Below are 19,575 nucleotides of genomic sequence, written 5' to 3' on the forward strand. Positions count from 1 at the left end.
CTCAATTTTACAGATAAAGAAAGTGAGTCACAGAGAATCTAATTAATTTGTTTAAGGTCACCTAAGCAGTAAGTATTAAGATTTAAAGCCAAGATTTTTAACTCCAAATCCAATGAGCCTTCTTAAGTACTAATCAGTACTTCTAATGTTCCAGGCATGGAAGACAATCTGCTCAGAGCATGGAGTTCAGGTTAACAGTTAATGAATGGTACAATTTTGCTATTAAAGAAGTCTGAAATAGAGGTGGAATTTAGAGCAGAAGCTAGCTTGCAGAGGACCTTGAATGTCAGGCTGGGAAATCTGGTTTTTATTCCAGTGCCTATGGGGAACCTTTGAATGACGTGGTCAAATTTGTGTGAAAGCTCACTTTGGCAACTGAGTGGCAGACAAATTGGAGCAGAAGAGAATGGAAAGTACAATGACCACCTGAGAAACTATAACTGTAGCCCAAGCAAACGATAATGAAGAAATAAATTACAGTGTAAGTGGAGAGATGAGAGATGAATGCTTGAAATGTCATGTAGAACTGACAAGACTTTATAACTAGCTGAAACTGATGGGTGAAAGAAAGGAAAGATTTAAATGACGGATGATGTGTACTTGGGTGAGTAGAAAAAGGAAAGTTTGGAGAAGTACACAGGGATATATACTGGGGAACAGCTATGATCATTTCCAATTTGAAGAATATGAAATTTGAGATGTTGAAAGGATTTTCAGGTAGAGATGTCCAGTGGGCAGCTGAAGATACTAACTCCAATGACAACAGGAAACTTTACATAAAAAGATTAATACTAGTTATACAGATTTAGGAGTCTTCTCCATTGGAATAAGAACACATGAAATAATTAATGGAGAGAATATAAAAAGAGAAAAGAAGATCTAGGAACGATCCTTGGAGACATACATACATAAGGGGCAAGAGATGGACACTGATCCAGTACATGATACTGCACCTATCCCAGTCACTTTTGTCCTAGTAAATTCCAGTACTAGATGTGCAAGCACCCTAAAATCTTAAGGGTCACAGATTCAGAATTTGAAAGTTATCTACTCCAACCCCTTTAATTTGTTATGTGACTTAATGAATGACATATGAGTACTAAGTAGCAGAACTAGTCTTTAGATTCCAAATCCAATGTTTTAATTTATTACAGTGTCCCTATGCCCCAGTCATCCCAGACACACACACACACACACACACACACACACACACACACAAAATGGACCAGTTTAATGAAGTACCTAATTTTAAATTGTCCCTAACCTTTTCCCCTGACTTCCCAATAAAGAAAAGACAAACATCAAACAGAAAAACAGTGACTTTATATTAAATGAATAAGGTTTAAAAAAAAAAAAAAAAAAAAAGAAAGAATTCCACCATCTTGTTAACAGAAATATACTGAGAATTAAGAGTAATCTTAGACTTCTGCAAAAATAGGGTCTTCCATACAAAAAAACTTACTATTTACATTTCAACTTTAAGCAATTTACTAAACAAAGATTAAGTTGATATATGATATAAAGTTTATACAAAGCATTTGGGGAGATAATACTATTAGATAACCACTATCCTGCCTCAAAGAAGTAGAGAATACTAATAACTAGGAGGAAGATGTCAGGAAAGGATTTATGGAGGATAGGTTACATATAGATCATTACACCTCAGAGATTAAATATCAAAGCCTGGCATAATGTCTGGCACATAACTTGATGAATACTTATTGACTGTCTAGAAGGCAAACAGATTAAAAATCATCCCATGTAAACTCCCCAAAACAAACTACCAACTTTCTATTTCTGTATTAACAAAAATATAAAATTTCTTGTGATACTGAGAGGATCAAAGATTTATAGCAAGAAGAGATAACAGATATAATCTAGCTCAATGACCTTTTTACCACTACCTTCCTGAGGTCCCAAATAAGCAGACACTCATTTTCCATTGATGGAAAAAATATCCATTTTCCTTGGACCTCCTCTTACCCACAGTCAATTTTCCCTATTCTTTGATAGGAACAGGTCATCCTCTCTGCTATAACAAAGGAAGATTTACTACAAAGCACTATAAGGGAAACAGACTAACAACAAATGATTTAAGTTTATAAGTTATAAAGAGTTTTATGTCTTAATTTTGATTTTAAGCACAAACTGCAACCAACTAAGCAGCTTCCTTTCTGAGCTCCTTCTTCCCTCCAGGTCTGACATTTTTCTGGCAAGTCTTACCTTTTATGACAGCTCAATTTTGACTCCCTTGCTATGGATCTGTTTTGCATGGCTACAGGTGTCAACTTTTCTGTTATTGGAACTTAAATTTAGTCATTTTTCTCCCACAGTACTGTATTCTACAGAATACAAGATTTAAGGTACATAGTGTCAACTCTGGATAGTATCATCCTGGGGATCTTACCCTCCTACTTCCCACCTTTTTTTTTCTCAAGGGTTATTATCTCCATAGGCTTCAGGTCTTTGCCCCATGAAAATTCTATTCTCTTAATCTGTCTTCGAAATTCCTGGTTGATTTGCCTAAAGTAAAATTTACTGGAGTATACAGGTGAGTCTGACCTTTATTGATAAAATTATCTCTGTTTAAATATCTTATTGAACTCTGGACCATCTCTTCCTACCAGAAATCAAATTTTGTCCCAGGATTCTGGGCTCTGATAGCTGACCTTTCACTTTATTCCCCCTGGAACATCATACCATTCATTTCCACAACATACTGCCACGAAAACTATTGCCCAATATCTTCCTTTTTCTAATTGGCTTGCCTTTACAGACTGCTATTAGAATGAAAGCTCCTTGAAGGCAGGGATTATTTTATTGGGTTCTATTTTGTCATTTCCAGCACTTAGCACAGTACATGGCATACAGTAAATGTTTGATCAATGCCTTCCTTTATTCTAGCAGAAAGGACCCTTCAAGAAGTCCCCTTCTCTAAGCCTCTTTCCAGTTTTAGGCACAAACTACAACAAACTAGGCAGCTTCCTTTCTTAGCTCCCACTGGAGCTCTAATCTGGGCTTTTCTCAATCTCTGTTGGTATTTTCTTTACTTTGCGTTTATTTCTAGTTAATCCACATCTTCCCAATTTCACTAGCCAAACTAAGCTGACTACAATCCATAGGAATCTTGTGATTTTCCTTGTTCTCAATTACTGGCTTAATTCCATGACAGTAAATATCACTTGGGCCCTGAAACTCTTGGGATGGATCCTCGGACTATCTTATTTTATTAATTTGTTATTAATATAACAAAATAAAAACAGTTTTATCTCAGCCTCTACATATTGGGCAGAGAGCAAATTACCAATCAATCTTCTCAAGATCTCACTACATTTTAAAGGTTCCATGTAATAGATTCAAATTCAGTTTTGGAGCACAGCATTATAAATTTCCTTTAAATTTCAAACTATTACTAAGTTTAAGTAATGATCAATAGAAATGACCTTGAAGCCTGGGTTCAATTACAGCTTTTGACATATGGCAACTATGTGACCCTGGGCAAGTCATTTATATTTCTTAACCTCAGTTTGCTCATCTATAAAAGAATGCTAATAATGGCTCTTACCTCAAATACTTTTGTGAAGATCAATAAATGAGTACTTTGTAAATCTTAAAGTTCTATAAATATTAACTACTATTATTACTACTACTATCATTATATTTATCTATCTTCACTCTGAAACCCTAAGTTGCTTGTAGCCAAGGTCTACTTAGTTGTTCTACCTGGAAATCAGTATATTAAAAAGCACAGAAGACACAATGCTTAAAATTTGCTAAATTGAATGGAAAAAATGATTTGTAGAAAAAGAAAATCTTTATTAAGGGTGGAGTGGGGAGAGGGACTTTTTAAGTTATTCAGAAGAAAAGCGAAAGTTTTATTGCTTTATTACATCTTTAAACATCATTTTGACCACTATTTCACTCTATCCTATCAGTGCTATTGCACATAGACATATATAATTATCTTGTTTAACCTGTTCATTTTATGTAACATATACATTTTAAATATCATTAAAATATATTTTACACACTACATATACACACATGTATATACAATACACATGTGTACATATATAAGTATATAATCTTATGAACTATATATTTATATGTATGTGTACATATATGTGTGTACATATGTGTATTACATATGAATTGAAATAATCATTGATTTTTTTTTTTTTACTTCATTCTACTTATAGCTAATTGATTTTGTCCTATAGTTGTTTAAATCATGATTCTTTGTTTTTCAAATTCAGGAATTCAGCTAGCCTGTAATTAGTTATGTTTAGAAATCCAGTTCTCCTGTTAATCACTGTTCTATCCTTATGTCAAGAAAATCTGTTACCCTTGAAGGAGGCAAGTGAACACCAGAAAGTTGAGTCAAGTATCTTTCGTATCATCAAACTATTTTTCAAGGATGTCTAATTTGTTAGCCACAGAAGTATGGTTTGCTATCTCAATCCTTGCAGATGTAGCTGGATTCAAACAGTGAATATTTTTTACTAACAGAAGGGAAGGAGGGGGTTATTGCTAGCCTTCATTCCCAATTTCCAATCAATCATATTTTTTTCCATCTATGATGATAGCCTTCCTATTTTCTGCACTCCTTAAAACTATAAAAGAGAATTAGTCCCCTCATTCAGAGTCTTAGCTTTGTTGGGGAAGCTGAGATATTATTGGTAAATTCATACTTTACTAATAAACTGTGCTCAGAACTTTGTGCCTCAGTGTAACTTAATTTTACCTATTACAGTTTATATAAAAGATATGTACATAAATATTAATTATTATCTTAATCAAGGATGTTCCTATTAATACAGACAAATACAGACCTCTCCTTCAAGAGAAACTGGAATTATGGCAAGCCTATGCTCAATGGAAGGTAATAAATCCAGTTATTATTAAAAAAAAAAAAAAAAAGCTTTAGGTAAAATGTGGTAGCTTTCACTCAGTTCTGTAGCATTAGATGGAAAGTCTGAAGAAAGGGCTTAAGTATGAAAAGTAAGAGGTTTCCGCTATGTGTGAAAAGTAAGAGGTTTCCGCTATGTGGAGATATGATGAAGCTTTAACGATCTGACCCAGTAACTACATGTACATGTAGGTAGGCATTATGCATCTTGCCCCCATAAAGCAACAAGAAATCTTACAAAATGCAATTATTTCAATTCCCTCATTTTATAGATGAGGAAACAGACGCACAAGGAATAAGTAATTACTCCTAAATGTTACAATTAAGTGGCATAGCTAAGAATACACTTAAATCTTATGATTCCAAGTTTAGTGATTTTTCTAAAGCACCATTTCTTAAGTTTACTTCCAAATTGTCTTCTGTCCATACTAAAGCAAACCTGGATTTACTATAGTAGGATACTATAAAAATAATTTTGGTTAGAAGGTACAAAATACTGAAATGTCTTACCCACAATATTTCCTGTTTAGTGGGAATTTTATGTAACTCAAAACTGATGTTACATCAACCATTTCCTCCTCCATTTACAATGAAAAGTTAGCAACTTGATTACTAGGCCTGTGGATAAATTTGGGAGTTCTCATTGAAACCACAAAATAACCACAATACTAATTACTTAAAAAAGAGGTGTAAGTATGCTTTAATATGTACTGTTTCCATGCTGCCACTTTCCAAACATAAGTCAAAAAACGTTTCTGTTCAAAGCTTTCAATGGAGACAATTATCCTGACTCAGTCCTGCCTCCGTTTCCCTATTTTTCAGTCCTGAAAAACCTCCCCTCCCTCTTTATCAGAATACTTGATAAGAATAAAAGATCTTAAGTTTTAGAATATCGGAATGCCTCTCCCCATCCCAAGCAATTAGAATATCAGATACCCTGTTATCAAGATGCCCCTCCTACATCTCTGGTAGCTCACCCCACCCTGTCAGAGTCCCATTCTGCTCTCAGCACCCTGATTCCGTCCCTGCCTCAGTCTACCCACTGTGCCTTGTAAATAGGTCATTGAGAACTCATATTGTTTGCTGGATTCTTGGAGATAATAGTCTCACTCAGCCCTGGTGATGAGAATTAAGTAAGGGGTAACTCCTTTTGGTTCAGCGCAAGGATACATAGTTAAATGCAGTCTAGTGACAGGCGCAGAGTCCCCTGTGGAATTTACAGGCCCCAAAACCAAGACTGATTAAAAAAAAAAAAAAGGTTTATTGTAGGGGTTTGGAAGTAAGGGTAAAGATAGAAAGATGCCAGGGCCAGAGCTGGTCACCGGGTGGACAGGAATCCTTGGCATGGCTGATGTAAGAATGCCATGTTTGGGATCCTGAAAAGAGTGGGCTCCAGGGTTCCCCTTTTTATAATCTTGAAGGTGGGTGGAGTCCCAAGTTCCTGGCTGGTTTCGGCCAGGGTTAGCAATGAATAGAATTCAATGGGTTTTTAGATAAGGAAGAAGCTGTTTGTGGGGGCTGGGGAAACCTGAGCAGATAGTGGGGGCCTGGGAAAGCCCAAGTAAGCTCAGATCCAGTGGGGCCTGAGAAAGCCGGGATATCATTGGAATTCAAAAGCATGCTTTTGACCAGGATTGGGGAGGTGGGGTGGGGTGGGAATCAGAAAGGAATCTTAAAGGGACCTCAACCCATATTACTGGGACCAAACCATGGTTCCATTTGGTTCCAGTATAACTCTCCATTAAATAAATTATTAAATACTCTCTAATCTCTATCTTGTTCAGTTTCTCCAGCATTATAGATCTTTTGCATGATAATACAATTATTCTTTGCATTATGGCATATTAAAAATAAAAAAGGGGAGAGAATAGAATCTGTAAACATACAGGCCATCAAGCCATACTTGGATTCTTGTTAAAAATTTAGAATTTATTAATAAAGGAAAATTAAACATCTAGAAGATGAAGAGATGATCACAAAATGAACATGTGGCTTATAAAGAGATAATACTAATCACATTTTTTTTTTCTGACAGGATTACTAGAATGCTAGTTCAGAGGAATGCTATAAATTTAACTAGATTTTATCTTATTTGAAAATATATTTTATTAATGCCCTTGTCTTTATATTGTAATCAGTTGTGAAATAGCTCCTCTATCACTATCTACCAGGTGAAAAACCCCAGTCTCTGGTGCTGGGGAAGGAAGAAACTCTTACTATAGTAATAATATTATTATTATTATACATTATACAATCTAGTCTCTGTACCTATCTTAAGCTTTTAAAATGTTTAATTTTGAATACTGAGATTATATTACTGCTATGAAAACTAATTGCCCCTGTACAAACAATTTAATTACTATTTACACCTCATAAATAATGTTGTTTCCTAAATTTTATTTTGAGATCTCCTATAAATTGGCTATACTGTTGAGCACAATTAGTGACCTTCAAAGCTTTTAAGACATAATTAAAATATATCTTTTAAGAAAAAACAAACAGTAACTTATATTGGATTACTTGCTGTCTAAGGAAGGGGGATTGGGAGAAGGGAGAGAAAAACACAAGGTCTGCAAGGGTGAATGTTAAAACTATCTTTGCATGTATTTTGGAAATAAAAAGCGTCCTATTATAAATAAATAAAAGATGTCACAGACAAAAAAAAAAAAAGAAGAAAAAAAAAAGAATTAACAGTAAAAATTTGGTTAATCAAAATGCCCAAAGAATGGGAACTTTAGTTAAATGAAAGAAATTCAAAGCCCTTTTGTAATTTAAACCGGTGTTTTTGGATATTTTAAAAAATCTGTAATAGTTTACTTTCTTGCATTTGTAAGTACAGTAGACAGAAGATAAGAAGACTAGAGGACTTATATTGCTTTCAAGTCATTATGCTACAATCTAACTAGGTTTAGAAATACAAAGGAGGTTATTTAGAGTCAATGAACCAACAGAAAAACCATGCTCATGATCTGACTTTACTATTCCCATTTTATAGCAGAGGAAATAAAGGACAGAGATTGAGTGATTTATTTGCTTATGGCTATGCAGCCAGAGAAACAACAATTTTGAACCATAAAAATAAAAAATAACTTAATCTGGGGTTTAACAAATACATTTTTTTAAAACTATGAAAAGGGAACAAATATTTATCCAATAATATTAGTTAATATAGCATTGGAAAGAATTGGCAATCTAGTACAAAATCCTGGGCAACCCATACTTAGTAAGCATGATCTCTATTAAGAACCAGCACAGGAGACTGGAGAAAGAATGAGTAGGCAGGAAAGAGAACCAGGAGAAAGTCAAGAAATAGTGAGGAGCTATGTCAAACGCAGAAGATAGATTGGGCAGGATGAAGACTAAGCAAGTTTAGACTTTAGGAACTAAAACATGGAGAATGTCAGTGCAGTTTTAATGTCAAAGCCAGATTGCAAAGGACTGAAAAGTAACTGAGAGAAGAGAAAGTATAGTTTGGGAAAAGGAGAGCTTGCTAGGAGGTAGTGAATAGAGAAAGGCAGTAGGGAAGGAATCATTAATGAGAGACAAAGATTAGAAAAAGAGGCTGAATGAGGTAGCAATCTGTTAGACAAGATAGAAGGGGAGGGGATGAAAGGCACATGTAAAAGGATAGGTTGGTCTTAGCATTCTGAGCCACCTCACTGTGAAAGCAAAAGGAAGAAAAAGTAGAAGATAGAAGGGGAGGATCTTGAGGTGAACAGGAGAAAATAGGAATCTCATAACAATTGGCTTTAATCATTATGGTAAAGTTAGAAGGAGAGGACCTCAGCTGAGAGGAAAAAGGAAAAAGAAAGGCATGGGAGACTTGAGGAAAGAAAAAAAAGAAAGGAAATAATTGCTTCTATCACAAGTGAGAGAAGGAACCAATTAGGGAGAATAAGAGGATTGCCTTACTGGAAGAAATTGGATAATATGAATTTATAATGTACCCAGTTATATTTCTCTAGCTGATTATCATAATCAAACAAGGCACAAAACAAAAAGATATGTGTTCACCAAGGGTATTCACACACTGTCATGAAGATGTCTTGTGAAGAATCCAAATGAAAAAAGGATTCCTCATAGAGGATGAGATGCTCTGGCTGTTCTTGTGTAGAAATAATATTGTTAATGATTATCTGAAATCTAAGCTTATTAGGGTCTCCTTGACAATTACCATTTATAATTAAGATGGAGACATGAAAGATCTTCAAGGTCTCTATCTCTCCCACAAATAGGAAAGAATTAAAAAGTGTACCAGATGGAAAAATGATCAAGAGGATTAGAGAACCAATAAGATCCTCCCATCTAGTCTGAGACAGTAAAAGTGCCTGGAATGAGATATTAAGTCTGCATGAGCTATGGTAAATAGGCTTTGAAGCCAGTAGAGTTCTGGGGGGAACACTCACAGCCAGCTAAAACACCAAGAAAAAAAGTACTTAGAGCCACAGCAGAGACAGACAGGTCCAGTTCAATGAAACAGCAGAATGAAGCTCCACAGCTAGGGATGGAGCTGAATAAGGAGAAACACAGAGTCAGGCTGGGGCCAGCAAATCATTGGGCCACCAGTTAACAAAAGAAATAGCCAGACACAGTGGCAGAAGACAGGACCTCATTGCAGTTGACAGGGGAGCCCCAAAATTTTTTCTTTTTCTCTCTCTCTGATTTTGGGGGGAACACTAAGCTCTCCCCTGAGAGATCCACCCCAGGGAATCAAAATAAAGTGGTTTCATTCTGTTATCTGGGTGGGACTAGTTAAGTCCAGGACCATTCCTACTTAGCCTTAGCAGGAGATTGAGATTCTGTCCAACTCAACTGAGTTGGAAATTAGCCCAGAGACACTTATTCAATTCCAAGATTCTCTATTATGATTCCAGCTCAAACTGCTCCCAGCCCCCACCAAGAGCTGCCCCCAGCTTCTAACCAAGGTTTCAATTATAAAAGGGGGCAGCTGGGCTCAATCTTTTGCAATAGAGGACCTCAAAGCAGGACTTATGCCAGGCCAAGGGACTTCCCTTTGCATAGCTACCTGCGAGGGACTCTCGGCCTGCGGAAAGACATTCTCTTTCAGCTTAACTCCCTCTTTATCTTTCTTACCTATTTCCCTAAAAAGACCTTATTCACCTGTCAGGATTTCTCTGCTAGAAACCTCTTTGCTAGAGGATTCCTCTGTTAGAAACTCTCTCTCTCTCTGCCAGGACTCCTCTGCTAGATTTTTATTTCTCTGTCGAGACCTGCCACCAAGGAAGTCAGCCAGCAAAAGCTGACCTTTCAGTTCTAATAATAAACTTCTTTTGCCAGTTTAACTTTTCAGGTTCATAAATTCATTTATGAAAGATCTGCACCGACCAGAAGGGAGTTCCCACAACTCCCTGACCTACACCAAACCTCATCATTTGGCTCCCTGACTGGGAATCGAGGGGAGCCACACTTCATCACAGTCATCTCACATAGCATTTGCTGCATCTCTAAGTTGCTTACTGCATCTTTAGCAGAGTACAGAGAAGACATTACCAAAGACAGTTGACTAGTCCATCCAACAATAAAGAGGTCACAGAGCAAGACTATGGCATAATGTCTCAATCCAAGAATTGCAGCTGAGACAGAATAGCAAAAAGAAATTCTGAATACAATTAAGAAATATTTTGCAATGTACTATATTATGCATATTCATATATAGAATATCCATATATAGAATAACTCTATACAAGCACAGGTAGAGCTTCAGAAGAATGAACCTGGCATAAAGACTTCAAAAGTGGCCCAAAGAAATGAAACAAAGAGATTTAAAAAGGAAAATAAAAATGAAATTAGAGCTCAAGAAAAACTGGAAGAACAACTGATAGCTTAAAACAGAAGTTGGAAGAACTATAATGATAGCAGACTCCCTAAAAAAGTAAATAGAACAAACTGAACTCAATTAATTCCATGAGATAATAATACAATTTGGAATAAAGCCAAAAGGTTGAACAATTAGAAATGCATGAAAGAATGTTCAGCTATCAACAAATAACCTAAAAATTAGGCTCAGGAGAGAAAACTTAATAATCAATCATTAGATTTCCTGAGAAATATGACCAAACAAAAAACCTGGACATCATATTTCAGAAAAACATAAAAAACAAAACAAACAAACAAAAAACAAAACCCTGTCTAAATCTATTAGAATAAAATTTATATATATATATAAAGAATTTATCATTTGCTTCCTAAAATGCCAAATTGTGTGTACATACCCATACACATACACACACACCCCTCTTCTACCATGTGTTTTTTTCCTGCTTATATCTGCATATGTTGTTTCTCCCCAAAGAATATAAGCTCCTTGAGAACAAGTTCTACTTAATTTTTGCCTTTATATCTCTAGTATCTAGCACTGTATCTGGCACATAGCAGAGCATAGCAAATACTTGCTGAGTAATGGGGTCAATGAGCATTGAAGCACAACAATCTGGCCCCAGAGTTGAAAAAGGGGAAGAGTGTAGATTGGATGGAATTTGGGAAACTGATTAAGAAAAATGAAAATTAAAATAACTTCAAAGTTTGACCTCACATTCATCAAATTAACAAAGATATTACAAATTTGAAAATGGTCAATGTTAGAGGGACACACTGAAACACTGTGGAAAAAGCTATAAATTGAATCAATTGTTCTAGAAAGCAATTTGAAATTATTGTTTAGAAAAGACAGAGAACTGTTCATAGCCCTTAAGCTAATAATCTTGAGCCAAGTCATTACCGAATACTTACTTCAGGATATCAGTGTCATGAAAAAAAAGTATTAATAGTACCAAAATACTTATATATATATATATATATATATATAATTCCTAAAGTAACTTGTTTTGTGATTTCTAACAAAACTCACAGAAAACTTCTAGCCAAAAGAGAGTTATTTTGGTTTAAATTAACTAGAGTTTTGTCATTTTTACAAAACTGAAAGAAGTGGTTTAAGTGCAGCATTCTGGATTAACAGATAAAATTTCAAAGATAAAGATTAATATGACAAATATCACACAAAAAAGATGGCTCCTTAAATTTTTTTTGTATTGTTTTTTATTAGAAAAAACAATTTGTTATGGTTATAAATAACAAAGAAAATAGTTCATAACTTACCTCTAAAAGGGCTCCAGTCTGGAAGAATTTCAAAGGCTTTTCAATTGAATAATAAAGGTTATGATAACTACCTTTAGCCAAATATGCTCTGACCAGACCAACTGCAATAACAAGCCACCTAGGGGGAAAAAAAAACAATAAAGAGGCATGCATAAATATAAGATAGGATACAGATGAGAAACTAAGGACCAAAGACCTTACCTAAGGTCCCATAGTATTTCCTTTGAACTACAATAACAACAAACTGTATAATGATAACTGGGAAAATACCTGCAGACTGCTGTGTAAATTATGCAAAGTGTACCCACCAATATTTCATCAATCTGGGACTTAGGTTACTGATATTCTTGCTTATCCAATAAATGTGAGTAACCAGAAAAGATCTCCACGCAGGCAAAACTGAGCAAAATGACCATGCAATTAAGATTCATGCATTTTACTCACAGGAAAGTTTCTCAGATTGTAATTCAGTACCATTTTATTATCACTTTAGGAAAACTTCTAACAATTTTAGTTTATGGCCAAATTCACAACACGCATAAAAGCAACAAATTAGAAGTAGGAAAGAGGATTTCCTAAAAAGGCACACTGACAATAAAAATTGACAACTGACAACAAGGAACAAGATTACTAAAACAAAAAACAAGAAACAACCCAAACTTAAAAAGAGACATGAAAACAAATTATGACATCTGAATGTAATGGAATACTATCCTGCTATAAGAAATGATAAAAGTTTCAAAGAAAACTGGCAAAAGAGGTATGAAGTGATGCAGAAGAAAGAGCAAAATCAGGAAAACAATTTATACTATATCAGTTATATTGCAAAAATGAAAGAAAGACTTGGAATTTTGAAATTTTGAAAGACTTAGAATTGCTGATCAATGAAATGATCAACCATAATTCTGAAGAATTGATGATAAAGCATGTTACCCACATCCCAACAGAAATGTGATGGAGAATCCAGAAAAAGACACATTTTTTGACATGGCCAACATGAAATTTGTTTTACTCAATCTTACAGATTTGTTTCAAAAGTTTTTTTATCCATCACCTAAGTACCACCTTTCAATCCACCTCCCCAACTGCCCTACAGTGAAGTTGAAGGAAGTGAGATGGGAGGAAAAAAACCTTAAACTGAAAATAATAAAATTTGGTTTAAAAATAAATGTTATGCAGAACAAACACATAAGATATATTCTACTCTCTAAAATCAGATTTGCCTAATAAACCAACTCTTAAAATCACTTTCTTGTTTTGCAAGGGTGAATATTGAAAACTATGCATATATTTTGGAAATAAAAAGCAAAAAAAAAAAGTCACTTTATAAGAAAGCAAGGAATTATATGTTTTAGAGAGATCTACATAAAAAGATTGAAATATTTTTCTCTAAATAGAAAATTTTCCACTAAAGATTATGCTATCATATTTAACGATCTATAAGTGTTTTGCTTAACCGGTTTACTTTATTACAGAGGAGGGTTCAATAGGGGAGGGAAATGTATATCAATAAAGGAATGCATTACAGAAACAAAAAGGTAATGATACTTCCCCTCCTCCCCAAGTGTAGCTAAAATTAAAAAAAAAAAAATCTTGATGTTAAAAACATAAAAATCTCAGTTATCTAAAAAACTGATATCTTTATGGGCCCAAGACACAATATTTTACTATACTTGAATAACTTTTAAAAAATATTTAAATCCAATAACCATCAACAAAAACAACCAAACATAAAAAACGCAAAACAAAATTCCATTGTAGATTTCCAGATTTTAATAAGGCAGAATGAAAAATAAAAGAAAGATACATGTATGCATGTGTATGCGTATACACACACACATTTTTATATATTTACATTTTATATGCTCGATATTTGCCTTAACACCATATTCCTTTATTGATAAACATATATATATACACATAGAGAGAGACATATATATATATATATGTGAGTATGCACATATCCTTTGTCCTCTTCCAAATCCTCCTGAAACTGTCATCTTTGGTTTAATTTTTCTTTCTTTTCCATTTTTTTTTCTTTCTTAATATACTGTAGCCAATGTATATACAGTTTTAGTTACATAGATTATTTTCTACATCATCCTGCATGGGTTCTCAAAAGTTTTTGACATGTCATATATCTCAGTTTTTCTGTCACTATTAGATTGTGAATTTCTTGGGAATAGGGACTGTATTTTGCCATACTTTGTATTGTCAGGGCTACTGGCTAAGGAATACAGAGTGGCAGATCAACAAAACAGACTAGGTATAAGAAGACACAATAGTCAGTGACTATGGTAATCTAGTGTTTGATAAACCCAAAGACTCCAATTTCTGGGACAAGAACTTGCTATTTGACAAAAACTGCTGAGAAAATTGGAACATAATGTCGGAAACTAGGCATTGATCCCCATATAACATCCTACACCAAGACAGGGCCAAAATGGGTACATGACATGATTTAGAAACAAAAAGTGATACCATAAGCAAATTAGGAGAGCAAGGAATAGTTTGCTTATCAGATCTATGGAGAAAAAATTTATAATGAAACAAGAGATAGAGAACATTATGAAATGAAAAACAGATAATTTTGATTACATTAAATTTAAAAGATTTTACATAAACAAAGCCAATGAGACCAAGATAAGAAAGAAAGCAGAAGCTGGGTAACAATTTTTATAGTCAATGTTTTTGATAAAGGCCTCATTTCTCAAATATAGAGAGAATGGATTCAAATTTAGAAGACATGTTATTTTCCAATTGATAGTCAGAGGATATGAAGAGGCAATTTTCAAATGAAGAAATAAATGCTATCAAAATCTGTTAGGTTCTTACTAAGTGCTAAGTCGGTACTTAACAATTTTCTAGTTCACACCTTTGGTTCAGGCCTTTAAGGGGAGTTTACCCCTTCGAACTTCTGAGGAGGAGTTTACATATGAAAAGGAGTTTACACAACCTTTTAAAAAGGAGCAAGTTAATTGGTTGAAGTAATTTTCCCACAAGCCCTTGAGTTCTCACTCGCACATTCTCTGGGAGGATAAAAGAAGACAACATTGAGCAAGGCATTAGTCTACTCTGGGCCAGAGTTGGGACTGTGGCCTGGAGGAGGAGTCTGGATTGGGGAAAGACAAGACTTCCTGAGAGAACTTCAGGGAAGCTTGAGGAGATTCAGACCCAGGATTCAGGAAGAAGAGGATTCGAGATTCTACCTTCTCTCTGGCTGGAAGCTCCAGAAGCCTCCCAAGAAACCTGCACACAGAGGAAAAGATTATACAGAAAAGAGATCTCCTCCCAGAGAAGGATTATAATTGAGAGATGACAGAACTTTACAAATATCATATGAAAAAATGTTCTAAATCATTATCAATTATAGAAATGTAATTTAAAACATCTCCAGGTTATTACCTCATACATTAGATTGGCTAATATGACAGAAGGAAAATGATATATGTTGGAGAAGATGTGGGAGAATTGAAACACTAATGCACTGTTGGTGAAGTTGTGAACTGATTCAACCATTCTGAAGAGCAACTATGGAATTGTCCAAAGGACATACAAAACTGTATACACCCTTTGATCAAACAATACCACTATTAAATCTGTATGCCAAAGAGATTATAAAAAAGGGGAAAAGACCCAAATACACAAAAATATTTATAATAGCTCTTTTTGTGATAGCAAAGAAATGGAAATTGAGGAGATGCTTATCAATTGGAGAATGGCTGAACAAATTGTGGTTTATAAATGTAATGGAATATTACTGCTGTGTAAGAAATGATTTGACAATAAATTTCAGAAAGACCTGAAAAGATTCACATGAGCTGATGCTGAATAAAAAAAGCAAACCAAGAGAACTTTGTACACAGTAACAACACCATGCGATGATCAACTATGACAGACTTAGCTTTTATTAGTAATAAAGAAGACTCATGATAGAAAATGCTATCCACAACCAAAAAACTATAGCGTCTAAATGAATATCGAAGCATGCTTCTTGTAATTTTTCCCTTTTGTTCTGATTCTTCCTTCACAATATGACTAAAGTGAAAATATGTTTAATATAACTGCATGTGTATAATCTATATCAAATTGTTTGCTGTCTTGGAGAGAGTGGGGGGGGCAGTGGGAGAAAAAAATTTGAAACTCAAAATCATATAAAAGTGAATGCTAAACTATCTTTACATGTAATCAGGGAAAATAAAAAGTGGGAAAAATGTGATATAATGGATTGGACCATCTTCCAATTATTCAAAACATCGATTGCTTACAGATTTTTGATATTACAAAAAGAATAGCTATGAATCTTTCTTCAAAATGCATTTTCAATAAGGTATTTGGGATATAATTTTAACACTGGAATTACCAAGTTGGAAAGCAAGTCTTCCTTATTGTTGCAATATAGATTTCCAAAATGTTTTCCACAATCTGTAGACCCACCAACAACATATTATAGCATGCCTGTTTCTCCAAACTCCTGTCAACACTGGATTTATCTGACTTATTTTCAGAATCTGGGGCCTTGGATGGAAGGGAATTAATTGATGTATAAAAAATCCATACTTAACAATGATTCCAAATTGATTTCCACTGCTCTCAGGAATTTCACTTAACTCCCTGATGCAGATGAGGAAACTTGGTTAAAATTAGCATATTGATCCCTTATTTGCCACAGTGATGTTGAATAAATTAAAGTTTGTAAATTGCTTTAAGCTTCTTTGAGAGAACTCTAAGAAAGCATATTATCATTAAAATTGATCCCTTGTATAGAGACTGATATATAATTGATTTGTCAACAGGTAAAACACTTAATTCAGTCTTTAAAGGTGCAATTTAATGTAACACATTCCTCTGTATTTAAAGATCTTTATATAAAGGAACAGTGAAGCCTTTGAAATATTACTTTTAACATTTTGGTACAAATCTATTATGTAAAGTGTGTATTGTAATGCTATCTGTGAGACTATAGAACAATAGTGCCTAGAATGCTTACTAGCAATTCAGTGGTAATTATTGTAATTTTCACCATCCTTCATCCCACTTGTACTATTAAATATCCCTAAAATGTTAGAGCAGATGTAAAAAATGATTTCTTCTCTTAAAAGCAGACTCAATCGAATTTCAGAGCTAGAAGAGAATTTCTAATGTTATCTAGTCCAATTCTCTCATTTGACAAACGAGGAATCAGAAGCCTAAAATGATCTACCCAAGGTTATTAGGCAATTGACAAAATTCAGGCTTGAACCCAGCTCTGGTCTTGTCTGCTTTACACTCACCTCATTCCTTTGCTTTTGTTGAATAGTTACTGACTGTAGAGTTTAAAATATAAGATCTTAACCAGTAGTGCAACATTGTTTTCTTGTATGTTTGAAAAGCGTGATATCTAACATAAATGGAACACATCCTTTCTTTACTATTCTAGCCTACTTTTCACTTCATCTTGTTCCTTTGCTTTTGTTGAAGAGTTATTGACTATAGTGTTTAAATATAAGATCTTAACTAGTGGTGCAACATTGTTTTCTTGTATATTTTAAGAGTATGATCTCTAAGATATAAATGAAACACATCATTTCCTTACTGTAGTAACATCAATTTCTATCCTGATGATGACCCAATTCTTGATATTTCTGAATTCCAGGAACATTTGCACAAACTCTAGGTGGAAATAATACTTTTGAATATATAGCTTCTGTTGATTCTTCAGGGAAAAAATTGAGATAATATATCTATCAAGGAATTCAGTGTTGCAAAGCAGAAAGACTGTCTTGGAACAGAGAGGGTAGACAGAAAGTGTCACAAAATCAAGGATTCAGAGCTGTGAGGGACATCATTAAAGTCAATCAGTCTAAACCCATAATTTTACACAAGAAAATGGTAGCCCCCCCAAAATAAGTGACATGCAAGGAAGCACAAATATCAAGTGTCAGAAGTGGGATTTAAACCCAGGTCCCTGAATCCAGAGTTAGTGGTTGGCTAACCACTTGTCAGATAGGTTAGGGTGGGAATTCCTTAAATAGCCACCCAGGCACCTTCTAACTCTCTAAGTCAGTGATTCTAGTTTTCTGGGACTTGGTCAAATCCATAATGTCTGGCCTTGCAGAATGGTCCCTTTATTACCAACTGCTAACAACACCTGGATCACCTACAAAATGGGTTCGAATATCAGCCAAATAAGACAGTGGGACACTGGCCAGCTCAAACAGCATTACTTGTACTTGTGCAATTTATTGCAGGATAGATACAGATTTGTGAGTAAGCTACACATACTTAAACTCATGGGAGAAAGTTTAGAAAGAGAGCCTTGGGGATCTTAGCTTCAGGACATGGGTGACAATGCAACAAAGGGAGAATGAAAGCAAGAGAAAACAGAAGTGGGTAGAGAACTATGAATAGTGATTAAAAAAAAATCTAAAAGGGAAAGAGTAAGGGTTAAGTGGAGAGATTGCTAAATGACTCAGTGAACAGAGGGCCAAATTAAGAGTCAGGAAGACAGATCTAAATTCAAATCAGGCATCTGACATCTCCTAACTGTGTAATCTTGGGCAATGCTGTTTACCTCAGTTTCCTCATCTGTAAAATGAACTGGAGAAGAAAATAGCAAACCACCCTCTTATATGCCAAGAAATTCCCAAATAGGGTCACAAAGAGGTGAACATGACCAAAAACATAACAAAATGGAAGGGACAAAATAGCAACTGAATAGATGAGTTTTTCTAGAGCTTTGGCTGTAAAAAAGAGAAAAGAAAAAGGATATTAACTAGAGAGGATGGTAGGAATAATGGTTTTTAACTATGAGAGACCTGGCAATTAATAGGGAGCAAGAATTAGAACAAGGGGGACTAAAGATGGGGATGGAGAGGAAAGACATGGTGGGGCAATCTGCCCAAAGAGCTCAGAGGTAATGGAATTAAGTGAACATATAACAGAAGGGGAATCTCTCCAAGGACCAGAATTAAGGAAGAAAGAATGAAGGATGATGACAAAGGCTTCTGAGATGGAGAGAAGGGAAGAAGTAAGAGCTCTTGGCAAACAGTCTATTTTCTTGATAAGATAGGATTCCCAGTCCTAAATGGTCTACAATTCAGACTGCCCCTTCAAAATCCTGGGAGGAAACTGTATCCATACTGGCTATTTTGTGAGGGTGCCTTCTCCTAGGACCCAAGTCAAGCCTCTAAACCACATTTTCAACTATAAGTCCTCCATTAGCAATCTCTGCTTCCAGACTCCCTGATCTCTTTCTTAACCCCATATAGATGAGATGCCAATAACCATAGACACAAAAAATGAGATAATTGTTTCCAACTAATGCCTGTGATGTAGGCTTAGAAGGAAACCTACATACTTATTACACAGGGGAAGAGAAAGGCTGGTTCCCACCAAGCTGGAGCTCCTTGGCAAAATGATTCTTAATGCAAGCTCATTAAGGTATTAAGAGGCATCCTGGAGAGAGCCATAGCTTTGTTAAGAAGCAGTGAGGTTAAAAAAGCCACACATAAGACCTCTGTGCTCTTTCAACAGCCACAGTGGCAGGAATGCTTGCTGATGGGAAGGAA

General features: G+C 34.9%; 1 protein-coding gene across 1 annotated transcript in view; it reads right to left on the reverse strand.

The window, feature by feature from the left end:
- HACD2 (3-hydroxyacyl-CoA dehydratase 2) overlaps positions 1 to 19,575 on the reverse strand; it is an 82,532-nt gene that overhangs the window by 57,445 nt on the left and 5,512 nt on the right. Inside the window, exon 2 of the mRNA XM_074301419.1 lies at positions 12,026 to 12,143. Coding sequence (XP_074157520.1) covers positions 12,026 to 12,143 — 118 coding nt within the window. The remainder of the gene's footprint in view (positions 1 to 12,025; positions 12,144 to 19,575) is intronic.

The sequence above is a fragment of the Sminthopsis crassicaudata genome, chromosome 3 (genome assembly GCF_048593235.1).
Source record: "Sminthopsis crassicaudata isolate SCR6 chromosome 3, ASM4859323v1, whole genome shotgun sequence".
Classification (NCBI taxonomy): domain Eukaryota; kingdom Metazoa; phylum Chordata; class Mammalia; order Dasyuromorphia; family Dasyuridae; genus Sminthopsis; species Sminthopsis crassicaudata.